General features: G+C 39.2%; 1 protein-coding gene across 4 annotated transcripts in view; it reads right to left on the bottom strand.

Annotated features, from left to right (window-relative positions):
• The window catches only part of LOC134210117 (probable beta-hexosaminidase fdl), a 158,001-nt gene that overhangs the window by 12,827 nt on the left and 131,731 nt on the right, over positions 1 to 13,443 (bottom strand). For 3 of the 4 annotated variants that reach the window (XM_062686139.1, XM_062686142.1, XM_062686140.1), the window contains 3 exons: positions 962 to 1,227; positions 336 to 892; positions 34 to 190 (listed from right to left, as the gene is read on the bottom strand). In XM_062686139.1, the coding sequence (XP_062542123.1) occupies positions 34 to 190; positions 336 to 892; positions 962 to 1,227 (980 nt within the window). Of the gene's footprint in view, positions 1 to 33; positions 191 to 335; positions 893 to 961; positions 1,228 to 13,297; positions 13,386 to 13,443 lie in introns of all 4 variants that reach the window. The other variant, XM_062686141.1, reaches the window with a different exon arrangement.

Below are 13,443 nucleotides of genomic sequence, written 5' to 3'. Positions count from 1 at the left end.
CTATGTTTTGTCTTGTATAACGCACATACTTACTTAAATCTTGGCACATCTTCAATTAAGGCTTTGTTCAATACTTTCAGGATGCGTTCCTCGTCGTCGAACCAAATCAACTGTTGCAGCGTGGTGAGGGCGTGCTTCGCCCCAAAAAAGCTATTGGCAAACACTTTTACCACTAGGGAGCGTGCAGTGTCTGCGAAAAAGAAAGTATAAGATGAATATCTTTGGTGATGCAGAGTCAATGAATTATTACTATTTTATATTATATAAATGGTATCTTTTAAAGTCTAAACTATACGACTTTATACTAAATGACATAAATGACAAAATAGACTTACGCCCAACCGTCATATTGTAGCTCTCGTCTGTGTGCATAGTAAGATGAACATCCGGCGACTTCACAACGTGTATTCGCATATCAAACCGATCCACATCCAGCTGACTATCATCAACAGTCTTGTAGAATCGAATCTTAGACACCGGACTTCCTATTTTAGCACCATTCTCCTGCTGCTCAGAAGCACCACTTTCTGTCGCGGATGAACTATCACCCTCATCATCTCCTGCACTATGCGCTACCAAAACAGCGCGGATCTCTTCCTTGAATACCCGGAAAGCGTCCCACAGTAGATCCTCCACCGGTTTGTGGGCGGTTTTTACGTTGAAATGCATATTCGCCAAACTGAATCGGGTAGCTTTACTGCCAATCGAAGCCTTCCCCGTTGGTTGAGGCCAAATATTGATCGGACCGCAAGTCATCGTGCAAGTGAGGAACGAAACCCGTCTCCCCGTTGTGCTGCCACCAAACGCACTTTCCGGATCGCTAGGCTCAATGTAGTGCTGTCGAACGCATCGATTGTTGACGCACTTGTACGTCCAAGCCTTTTCCGGTGAACTAAAACAAATACTTATTGATGGTAACCACGCACCTTTGTTAACAGTCTCATAATCTGAATCGACTTACTTTGCTTTTGGCGGTGGCAGCGCACCAAGTCCTCCACCCATTTCGCTACCGGCCACTCCTTTTCGGTGGAAAATACCAGCGAACAGCATATCCGAAGCGGCTGGTTTTATGGAGCTTTGGTTTTCGTTCCAGTATAGCAGCATCACTAAGAACACCATCACCAGTAGAAGCCCGAAAAGGGTTTTCCTCAGCGAACCGGTGAATGCCATCTTTTTGATAAAGTTGGTCAATATGGTCGTCTTGAGGTTCCGCTGCTGCGAGTTACGCTGTGGGCAAAACGAGAGTGAAATAGACACCATTAGCACTTTTAAAGTTACATTTAAGATACACTTGACTACTACATTCTGCCTCCTTAGAAAATTATTTTGAGCTTTTTAGTGGAATGTCTTCACTTGTTCACTACTGTTCGTGTTTGTAATCAAACACATTCTACGTTTAAAACGTGTTACATTGAATCTGCTCAACCAGTGCAAGGTTTTACAATGGACAGAATGATCAGGACAGGCAAAATTTTATCAAAATTCAAATGACCATAACTCTGTGAAATATAGACCGATTTTTTTTTTCAATATCTGAAACTCGATTTGTACAATTTGCAAAATGTATTGGAGGGTAACCACTTCTTTCGGTGAGGTTTGATCCCACGACCCCAGTACGCTGGACAGGTGCTTTCCCTAATAAGCTACGAAGGACCTTCCTCGTCCTCTGCAGCTCATTCCCAACATCAGGCAATCTGTTTTAAAAGCCAACTCTCTCACACGTATTGTTTTACAGGGTTCTTTCACAAATCACGTAACGCTAATTTTGAGGATTTTTAAACGATTCTGTTGGGCTATTTTCCCTCATGGTTGGATTTTAAACTGTTCTCCCCTGCACCATAAATATTTACCTTGTTATGGCCTTTGAAACCCATGAAGTATGATACCCATATTGAAATATTTGAAAAAGTGCTAAGAACCGGTTTCACGGATTCTATGTAAAACGGAAATACCTTATCCATTGATCTGCCACATAAATAAATCAATCAACTCAGAAAGAGCTCTAGTTTTTGTAAAAATTATAAAAAGATTTGTATCCGAAACAGAGCCATGTCGCGCTTGGTTCCGTCCACTGGCATGTACCTTGTCTTCGACGCATTCACCACCAGTCCAACATTTGATACCTCACGTTTCAGGCTGGTGTACATTTCTGCCATATTTCCGCCCATATCATCCGCGAAAAAAAACGAATTGACCGGATCTGCTGATCTGTAATATTGATCAACAGGCACAAAATTCCATCTCCTTGTCGTAGTCCCCGGCGGGGTTCAAACGTACTGAGATGTTTGCCGGAAATCTTGATACAATTTTGTATACCATTCATCATTGCTTTTATCAGTCTTGTAAGCTTCCCGGGAAAGCTGTTTTCGTCTATGATCTTTTATAGCTCTACGCGTATGCCGCCTTGACATCGCTAAACAGATGGTGTGGGACCTGATATTTTCGGCTTTTTGAAAAATTTGCCGTAGGGGTGGTGAGGGTAAATTGGACACCCTAAGAACTGCTGCTGATTATCAAGTGGCTATCAAGAAATTTTATTGTTCAATGTAGGTATGTCGAAGCTTATCTTATTGTTGTTAACCACAAAGCCTGTTGATCATTTAAAATTAGTCCAAAATAGTTCAATTTTGTTTTGGGCGGGGTAAAATGTGGTAAAATGATCAGGCGGTGGGGTAAAGCGAACAATATTGTAAATGAAGCAAATAAAGCAAATCAATCAAAATATTTTAAAACAAAATACATATTATTCAGAGTGTATGAATTACATACACTCTGATATTGCGAGAAGATTAAAAAATTCGAACCGGGGTCCGACGGTCGACTGTCGGAAAGCTGTTCCGCAAACGTCAAATCACTTGTTGCACGGTAAAAAATGTTGGTTTGGTATTTTTTCGGTGTGAATGTTGATTATTAAAATCAACTGGAATATGCAACTTTAAACGAGTGTTACATGCCGCTATAATTTTAAAACAAGTTTTATGATACTTGGAAGGCATTTTGTCATATATTTATGTGATTTTGAAACATTTTATATTTCTCGAATATTCTTGATATCAAGAAATATCAACACTTTTCGTACAGTGCATGCCGTTTTGAAGTTTCCGACACTCAGTCTCCTTCTTCTTCTTTGCTCCGCAAAAATAGAATTTTTCTCTTTTCTCGCAATATTATTAATCTTATATATAAAAATGAAATGGTCTGTGTTCGTATCCGCATAACTCGAAAACGGCTGGATGGATTTTTTTCATTTCTTCAGCAGAAACATTCGTTATAGTTTCCGACGGGTTTATATGATATTTGCTTATGCGAAAATTACGAGTAAAGTTGAGCAAATCGTGAAAAACTAAAATTGTGATTTCTATGCGAACTTTGCATGGGCAGTTCGGATCGCACATTCTCGCCTACTATGCAGGACAACGTCTGCCGGGTCGACTAGTAATATTCAAAATGTTACCTGACAGATATAAACCCTTCGTTTTATCACAGACAAACAGACGTACTTGGTCAAAATGATAGAACCGGATCCTTTTTTTTTCAATACAGTGAACGTTCGCTAATTGTTTTTTTTTTTTTTTTCTAGTTGGGGGTTCGCTAATTGGGGCGAAACCCAATTAAAAAGCAGCTAAACGTCAAAATGTGATGTTGAAAACGCAATGACGTTTTGTTTCAGTGTTTGGTGGGATCGATATTTTCTGGCGCGCAAAATTTTCCTTTGTTCAATGCAAAAAGTAAACAACATTGGCGCTTGTCAAAACGCCCCAATTAGCGAACGGCATTCGCGGTATCGAATTCGAATGAGGCTAAATGCGAACAAGATCGGAAAAGATCGTGTGGCGATGACAGCTGCCTGGACGAACTGCAGTACAGCGAAGAGAATCTTTCCGATCCAGGATGGAAAGTGTGCAACACTAGGTCGAAGAAAAAATGAAATGCATTGTACGAAAATTATACCGGGAAGGGGGGATATTTTTTGATTCGGCATGAACGCACTCCAGCAGTGTGAAATGTCGTTAATAAAAACAAACAAACAAACAAACAACAGAGTAATCAGAAGTGAGAAAAAATATGTGCGCATTTTGAATTGAAAAGTTCTTTTTCCTTTTATTTTATTTTTTTTTGCTTCTCCATTACCTATTATGTCTTTCACGTACATTAAGTGTACGAAAAGGCTATCCAGTTTTCCGCAAGCGGTAATGGCCGCCAGCCTGCCTGCGGGTCAGTCTCTGATTTGACTTTTCTGGAGGTCAACTGCACCCACCGCTCCGAGCATTTTGACCAATGTTGCATATAAGAAGGTGCTGATTCAGTGAATTCAACCCTTCTCATATACCACATTGATGAAAATGCTCGAATGGTGGGTGTAGTTGCAAGCAAAGCAAGCGGAGGGCAATAGCAATTAAAAAATGACATTTTAACTACATTTACACATTGAAGATTGTATTATTGATCGACATAAAAAACTTTACGAAACCTAAACTACTAAAAACTCAAAAAAAAAAATAAAAACGGTGTTGGACGTTAGAAGGTGACCTCAAGGCACATAGTATTATTATAAATTCAGTAGAAAATCGAATTTTAGCCGCTATTGAAATTGGATTTTTCTCACAATCCATACGTTAAACCTAATTTCGGAAGTAGTGCGCTGTATAGCACATCACCAAATAAAAACAGCGCACCACTTCCGAAGTTTGGTTTAACGTACGAATTGTGAGAAAAATCCAACTTTGTTAGCGGCTATAATTCGGATTTGCACCGAATTGATAATATATAACGATCGACTCAGTTCGACGAATTTAGGTGATATCTGTGTGCCTGTGTGCAAAAATATGTCACGCAGTTATCCTTAACCGATTTACTCGCATTTGTCGGGAAATCCTGTACCATTGTTTCCTATTGAAAATGGACAAGATCGGACTATGGGATCGAAACTTATGGCCAAAATACATTTTTTTTATAATGTTCGAGAAAGGCACCATTACAGCCAGGCGGATTATTCCTGCATCCTTCTACTTTTTATTCTTTCTTCCTTCTATCTTCTTCTTTCTGCTTTCTCCTATCTTCCTTCTTGCTCTTCCCTTCTGCTATCCTTCTTGTTTCTTATTTTTATTATATTTTTTTATGAGCCATGTTACCATTTTTGCATTCGTATATCATGAGGCTAACACGATGATGCTTTTATATGCCCAGGGAAGTCGAGATAATTTCCAATCCGAAAATTGCCTAGACCGGCACCGGGAATCGAACCCAGCCACCCTCAGCATGGTCTTGCTTTGTAGCCGTGCGTCTTACCGCACGGCTAAGGAGGGCCCCCCCAGGTAACAATGATGGCTGAACAGTAAGAGTTATAGCTGAATAAAGTTTGGTTAATGGTGTTGAAACCTGATTAACGTAACAGGTGGTTTACAATTTGAAAAGTAGATTATATAAGCTTTATACATTTTCATATTCAGTCAATGATTGGATGCTTAAGAGCAAGCTGAAGAAGGGTATTTCCATCTAAGATATACATTCCTAAACAGCTATTGTAGGGAACTCTGAATAAGAGCTGATTAAGATATTTGTGAACCATAAACAATGTGTTGTACAGATTGGAGTCAAACGCGTAACTTTTATTGAAATTGTAAGACATCAAAATTCCACGATGAACAAAAAATGTTTTAAAAACTTGAACAAAAATGGGACATACTACCTTTTAAAAAAGCACGTTTCCAGATATTCACGATGTCCCGTCTTTCAAAAAGCCATGTTTAATAAAGGAAGTTCCGCTGTTGAAAGGTAATTGTTTTTTTTTGTTTTCAAAACTTTGATTGGCATTATCGTATAACATTGTTAGGTCACACAGAAATCGAAATGGTTCCTACGGAACAGAAGCAGACCTCCGATGCAGTGCACGACAATGATTACAAATGCGGTGGCATAAGTGATTTGCAGTTAAATGAATTAGAAGAATTGGATCATGAACCTATTGATGTTCCGAAGGTTCTAGAGAAGCCTTACGGAAGTGGGCTGTTGAGTACAACATTTCGCACCAAGCTATAAAAGGCTTATTAAACGTTTTGAAAAGTCAATACCATGATGGTAATTTGCCTTCTGATCCGAGGACATTGCTAGGTACCCCACAAAATACGGGTGCTGTTATTAAAGACATACCTGGGGGAAAATATTGGCATCAGGGCTTGGAAATATGTATTATGAAATATTTAAAGGATATCGACAAAAATATGTTAATTGTGCTTAATGTTAACATAGACGGATTACCAATTCATAAGAGTTCCAAAGATCAATTCTGGCCCATACTCTGTAATGTGTACAACATGTCTCAAAGGAAACCCATGATTGTCGGAATTTTTCTCGGAAAGCTTATTGAGTTAATGGCTAATGGAGTGATAATCAACGGTCATAAAATAAGTTTGAGAATCAGATGTTTCATTTGCGATTCGCCAGCGAGAGCATTTATCAATTTGTTCAATATGTCATTTAATGTAAAACTGTAAAATCCAAACACCCATTTTTATTAAAGAAACCATTTTAATTCACCGAGTAGTGATGCTGCCTTTCTCGCATTTAGCCAAGACACCAACCTTATGTGGGGCTTATATGGTTCGATGTACCATTTTCTTCATAACTTTCGATCGTTTCGAAATTCAATAGTGATCAACAAGGCTTTGTCCACTATCGAATAAAACTTGTTGCGAGAAAATCGGTTTAAGATAACTATATGAAAAGTTGTCTAATGTTTTTCTTAGCTTTTGTGCACACACAAACACACTCACATACACACACATACACACGGACAGACAGCCATGTACACAGTTCGTCGAGCTTAGTCGATTGGTACATAACACTATGGGTCTCCGATGCTTATATAAAAAGTTCGTTTTCTGAGTGAAATGATAGCCTTTCGGTACAACTTCGTTGTACGAGAAAGGCAAAAATATGGGATGTATTCAACTTTTTTATTTAGACAGCATTGACCGAAAAATGAATAAATGGGATGGCATTTTGATCCCAATTTCAATTTTTTTTTAAATTCTAGGTGTGATAAACTTCAACGGCATTAATGGATGTCTGAAATGCACCACTGAAGGTGAATACTCTCACACATCTAGGACAGTCACATTTCCTAACATACGATGTGCTGCTAGGACAGACGAAAAGTTCAGAATGAAACAATATGGCAAACATCACAAACATCAAGACCAATTGTGAAAATACCCTATTTGGACATGATCAAGGATTTTGTAATAGCTGACTCCCTGCATCTGCTTGAGCTTGGAATTATGAAAAGGTGTCTTATCGGATGGAGAGATGGATGTCTCGGATATGAAGGAAAACTTTGTGCTCGAGAAATTTAAAAATTGTCAAATGGGTTATTTAGCACATTTTGTTCAGAATGACGTGGAGCACGATCCTATGTTGGATGGACCAACACTTAAGCAACGAGGTAAAATTTGTGAAGTTCGTATTAAAAATGGTCTTATGCTAAGTAACGTTTTCCGGAATGCATGTTTCATGACGAAGCAAAAGGAAATAGTTAAAATGAAGTCTGCAATACGTAATGAGAACGGTGAAATTATGATTTTAGGGAAACCGGTTGCTTTTAAAGATGACTTTTTCGTTTTACCAGTTCATTCATCCTTCCTGCATATCTATGTAGCAAATAGATTGAAGCTTAGAGCTCAAATTCAATACAGCATCAATGGTATTCTTTGTAAACTTGTTGCGATAAACTACGGTGAATTTCAAACAGTTTTCATTCCATTGCTACACACGTTGTAGATATTCAAAACATCGTTTACGTTGAAATTAAAACGAATATATTTATGTACATTCAAAGTTAATTGCCTATATGCCGGGTATTAAGCCACCCGGAGTGGAAATTAATAACTATGTCTGAAACACGATTATGCATATGTACAACATGTGATAGATTTAGTTCGGAAAAGGTATTGGATGGTAACCGCCCCTTCGGTGGGCTTTGATCCCACGACCCCAGTTGGTTTCATCAGTACCCGCTAAGCTGCGGAGGACGACGCGACGGAGGTCCTTCGTAGCTTAGTAGGGAAAGCACCTGTCTAGCGTACTGGGGTCGTGGGCAGTGTTGGTAAAAACTCAAATATTCAAATCTCATCCACGATTCAAATCAAGCGCGATGCAAGCCTCACCCGACTCATGGTCCAGAGAATCGTCCATGATTCGACTCGCGATTTGCATCATTGCGTGATTTTGTCATGTTCTTCTTCGTAAAATTCATCGGAATAACTTTCTTTGCTTAAAACAATAGATAATAAATCCATACGTACATATAAAATACGCTTAGATTGGGTTTTGACACTTTTTGGAGCGAAATCATTTTTCGGCGAATTAGCGAAACGATGCGATTCTGCGTGAAAAACTCTTGCGCGATGCTCTCCATGCAGAATCGCAAGCGAGTCAACTCGTGCATGAGGCTTCGGTGAGTGAGATTTGAGCATGATTCTACCAACACTGGTCGTGGGATCAAAGCCCACCGAAGGGGCGGTTACCCTCCAATACCTTTTCCGAACTAAATCTATCACATGTTGTACATATGCATAATCGAGTTTCAGACATATTTATATGTAAAAATTGTATCTTGTAGTTGCGATTTATTAAGTTTTAGTAATGTGGAATGTATTACATAGTCAGTTAAGTAATAACAAAAACAGTTCAAATAATATCTATATCGAATCTTGTCTGAATCACACTTCATCGTTATTATCTTCTTCCTCGACATCTGTGTTAGAAGGACTATATCCACGCATGTCAACTTCCTCGTTTGCTACATCGTTTCGCTCTAAAAGATAAAACATTTTGTCTTATAAAACATCAGAGGTATGTACAACAGCCATAGTACTTTGCTTGGCGTTAATAACTTCAAACCGTCCAGCATTGACAGTCCTTCGTCAATGGTGTGTAGACGACTGGCGTATCCCATTGGTTTCACTTCTTTTCTACTACCATCGACTTAACATTTTGATTCAACGTAATCCAACGAATCGCAAGACAAAGTCGAACAGTGAAAAATACGGCTAGACTTCAAAATGAAGTGTCACTAACGCAGATGTCTTTTATATGACTCGAAAAATTTGCACCGTGTTCGAGTAAAATCCACACTCAATAATTGCGCATTCAAAACACTTGGAAATTAAACTTGCCTATATATTTTCCAGATCTTTGAAATAAGCTGTGCAAACCATACAGTTAATCCTGTCTGATCAAGTAAAATGTACTACCCCTCACTGAGTGAAAAAAACTTGTGGCATCCGCAATTTCTTTTTTCTTTGTTACTGTACTTTTGCACGACGATTGAAAATTAAATCAATATTGATTGAAAATTCAACGTATATCCATTTATTTTTAAACTAGCAGTTGAAAATTGCACTGTTCTGTAAACACAGGTGGAATCAAATTTAAAATTACGTGTTTTTCGATGCTCTAATTATGTGTACTCAATTTTCAATCGGATTAAAGTTCCAATTAATGCATTATTACAGCAATATGGACGAGAACAGCTTCCCTGGGAAGCTTGCCAGACTGATCAAAGCAACGGTGGATGGTGTGCAAAACTGTGTGAAGATTTCGGGCGAACACTCCAGTTCGTTCGAATCGCGCCGGGGACTAAGACAAGGTGATGGACTTTCGTGCCTGTTGTTCAACATTACGCTAGAAGGTGTCATGCGGAGAGCCGGGTGTAACAGCCGGGGTACGATTTTCAACAGATCCAGTCAATTTATTTGCTTCGCGGATGACATGGACATTGTCGGCCGAACATTTGCAAAGGTGGCAGAACTGTACACTCGCCTGAAACGTGAAGCAACAAAAGTTGGACTGGTGGTGAATGCGTCAAAGACAAAGTACATGCTTGTGGGCGGAACCGAGCGCGACAGGGCCCGCCTGGGAAGCAGTGTTACGATAGACGGGGATACCTTAGAGGTGGTCGAGATATTCGTCTACCTCGGATCCTTGCTAACGGCTGACAACAACGTTAGTCGTGAAATACGAAGGCGCATCATCTGTGGAAGTCGGGCCTACTATGGGCTCCAGAAAAAACTGCGGTCGAAAAAGATTCGCCACCGCACCAAATGTGTCATGTACAAGACGCTAATAAGACCGGTTGTCCTCTACGGTCATGAAACATGGACAATGCTCGAGGAGGACTTGCAAGCACTCGGAGTATTCGAGAGACAGGTGCTTAGGACCATCTTTGGCGGTGTGCAAGAAGACGGTGTGTGGCGGCGAAGAATGAACCACACAGCAAATAATTTTGAAAGTTCAACGACGTGTAAAATTGCAGCCAATCCCAACAAATGAATAAACACTCGATATTCAATTAAATTTAATTGAATTTTACAAACAAGCATTATATTTAAATATATTTCGATTTAAGAGAAGAGTAAAATCGGTTGAATGTTACGTTTATCTGCATACTCCGAATCTGCGCATGAAAATACATTTCAAATCACAACATATTTGTATCTGTGCATGAGCTCGCCCAACTCTACGGCGAACCCAGTATCCAGAAGGTAGCTAAAGCCGGAAGGGTACAATGGGCAGGACATGTTGCAAGAATGCCGGACAGCAACCCTGCAAAGATGGTGTTCGCTTCCGAACCGGCAGGTACGAGACGGCGTGGAGCGCAGCGAGCGATATGGGCAGACCAGGTGCAAAACGACTTGGCGAGCGTGGGGCATATCCGAGGATGGAGCGATGCGGCCTCGAACCGTGTATTGTGGCGTCAAATTGTTGATTCAGTGTTATCTGTTTAGATGTAAACTAAATAAATGAAAATGAAATTAAATACAGCAATTTTAAAATTTACTTCATTTTTAAACAAATTCCTAATTCAATCAATTTATTATTACATCATTTCTAATTTACATGTTGTGCAAATTTAATTATTCGCTGCCAAAATTTCAGCCCAATCGGTCATCGGGGAATAAAGTTGCAGCTTGTCAAAGTAGAGCATTTTGTATGAAAAACGGCCTCCGCTGCTATTATTCTGAACACAGGTGTACATAATAAATTGTAAGAAAATTCGTTGGATGGGGGAACAAGAAGCTCCACAATTTTTAGCAAAATTTGCGATCTGTGAAGATGTGGACAATAAAACTGTGGAATTTGTTCAATATTGTTGAAAACAATTTACAGGAAAAACTGATGTTATACTTAGTGACTAACCTACACAGTATAAAAATGTTACAGCATATATGATGTAACAAAAAGGCTCCGTTCGATTCGACTCATTTTTCCATCACTTTTTAAAATTAGGTTGTCATTACTATGGGGCTTGTATACAATGTTGCGTACAAGAAAATGTTGGATGTAAATATAAAGGTTATTGAACACAAAAATATGAGTTCAAATATTTCCATGGCATGTAATTTTCAGAATTTTTAACTGTGTAAAATAAGTAACCGGCTACCAGACCTGCAATCGTTACACCCAAAAGGTTTCTTTCTGTTTTATCCCAAGCTCCGATTTGAAGCGATTAATTGTTGACGCAGAAGGACGGCTGCCAATTTTACTAATTCATTCGTGGCTATCTCTATTTTCAATTAATTTTCAATACATAATTCAATGTATATAATTTTGAATGAGATATAAGAATACTTAAACACAATCGCATCGCAGACAAATCCACCCTCATTGAAGTAGCTGTGATCATATTTTTTTCACGCCACAAAAATAGTCCTGCAGACCGGAACGACGTTTCGTATCGAACCAAAGCCAATCAGCATAGGATGCTTGCCTGAACACAGTTTCTGGTGACTCGTGACAATGAATTACGATTATCTCTGTCATCCCTACCAATTCTGCTGGTATGTTTCCATATGTATACTTCCGCTAACGATGGAAAACTCCACAAGGACTACCATCGCTGTCACATGTAGAGACAGACCAACACGCACGCTATGTGTTAACGCATGATATGTCACGTTTACAATCAATCAACTTCAACATAAGTAAATTATTGAACATTCCTGATTTGACGAAAGGGAATGGGTGACAGCTAAGGATTCCTATCTGTTGCCCCACGACAAAGGAGGAAGCACTGCTAACAATCAATGGTCAGGAAAGAATACGCTTTTGTACCAATTGAGCGCGTAACTAACATACGATTATGTGAGTTCATTTTTATTCGTTCTTAGTTTATTTCTATCACGGCCTGGTAGGATTTTTATGTGCGTTAAAGAATGGCAGCAGCTCAAATCAAATCCAAATGGCAATTGTGATCACCCACTGAATTTGTTCAAAGCGTAATCCACTTTAATGCAACAACTCCAGAAACTGTCTCATTTTATTCAAATTCCTTGAATCCGCACATGGTCACATATGAAGGAGAATAAACCAAATTTCGAACCCAACTCACGTTCCAATGTTTCGAGCCAATTCTCAAACCAATCGAGCCGCAATCTAGAACAGATTTAACCAAATAATCGTATAGGTTGTGTATCGCCATGCATTGAATGCCGTCTCAGTTCATTGAGAAACGCCATCTGCCATTCCGACGGCAGTGATGCGTTATGACGGTCTAGAGAAGGGAAAAAAAAGCGCCGATCTGAACGAACAGAACGAAAGAACATCTGATAATCTTCAACTGCTTCATGTTTTCCTTTAACCATCATCCCCGCAAGCTAACGGCGGCATCCGAAGCATGTTGCTACCGCGGCGAAAGCTTACACATTCTTATCATATGCGCAACTATTTCCACCATCATCAGCAAACGCCAGTCAGTTGGCATATCGTAAAAATTGATGGCGAGATTTCTCCGTACCAGAGGGGCAGCATTTCCCAAAGAGGTTTCCAAAGTTACACTGTTTCAACGGTGTATATGAATCAAGCAAAGAAAACAAGATCAATTTTCTTACAAAACTATCGTGTTTATAAAAATCAAATAACGATTCAATACAATTTTCCAATGACTATTAATCTATCGGAAGCATTTGTGTAATGTATATTCAAATGTTTGAATTTGTTTGTCGAACATTTGCTAAGTCATTCTTAAAATACGCGAGCTAGCCTTGCGAGCAAAGGCATAGGATTTTCAATTCGGAGATGGCAAATTCTATTTACGTTAAATATAGAACGTTTTCGGGGGATGCTATAAGAATCGTACCAAGATTATCAAGAGTATTGAGAACCGCTGCCACAGAGCTAGAACTCCTTTCCCAACAATGCTGCCATAAACGACTGGAAATTGTTGCTCAATTTGATTATGACAACGAAAAACTGTTAGTAGTTATTGCTTCCTGGAATCCGATTAAATCTGCCATACCTTCGCGTCCATTTTGTACGATACATGTAACCTGAAGGAAATTGTCACCACCTTGTTGAGGAATTCCGTCCGAACATTGCTGTCTTACCTGGAAATAGATAATGGAAATATAAAACAATTTTAGTTTCCAGTTCAGGCATACAGTT

Source organism: Armigeres subalbatus, chromosome 2, assembly GCF_024139115.2.
Source record: "Armigeres subalbatus isolate Guangzhou_Male chromosome 2, GZ_Asu_2, whole genome shotgun sequence".
In the NCBI taxonomy this organism is placed as follows: Eukaryota; Metazoa; Arthropoda; class Insecta; order Diptera; family Culicidae; genus Armigeres; species Armigeres subalbatus.
Note: the sequence above shows the minus strand (reverse complement) of the source record. Positions and strands in the feature narration are given on the sequence as shown.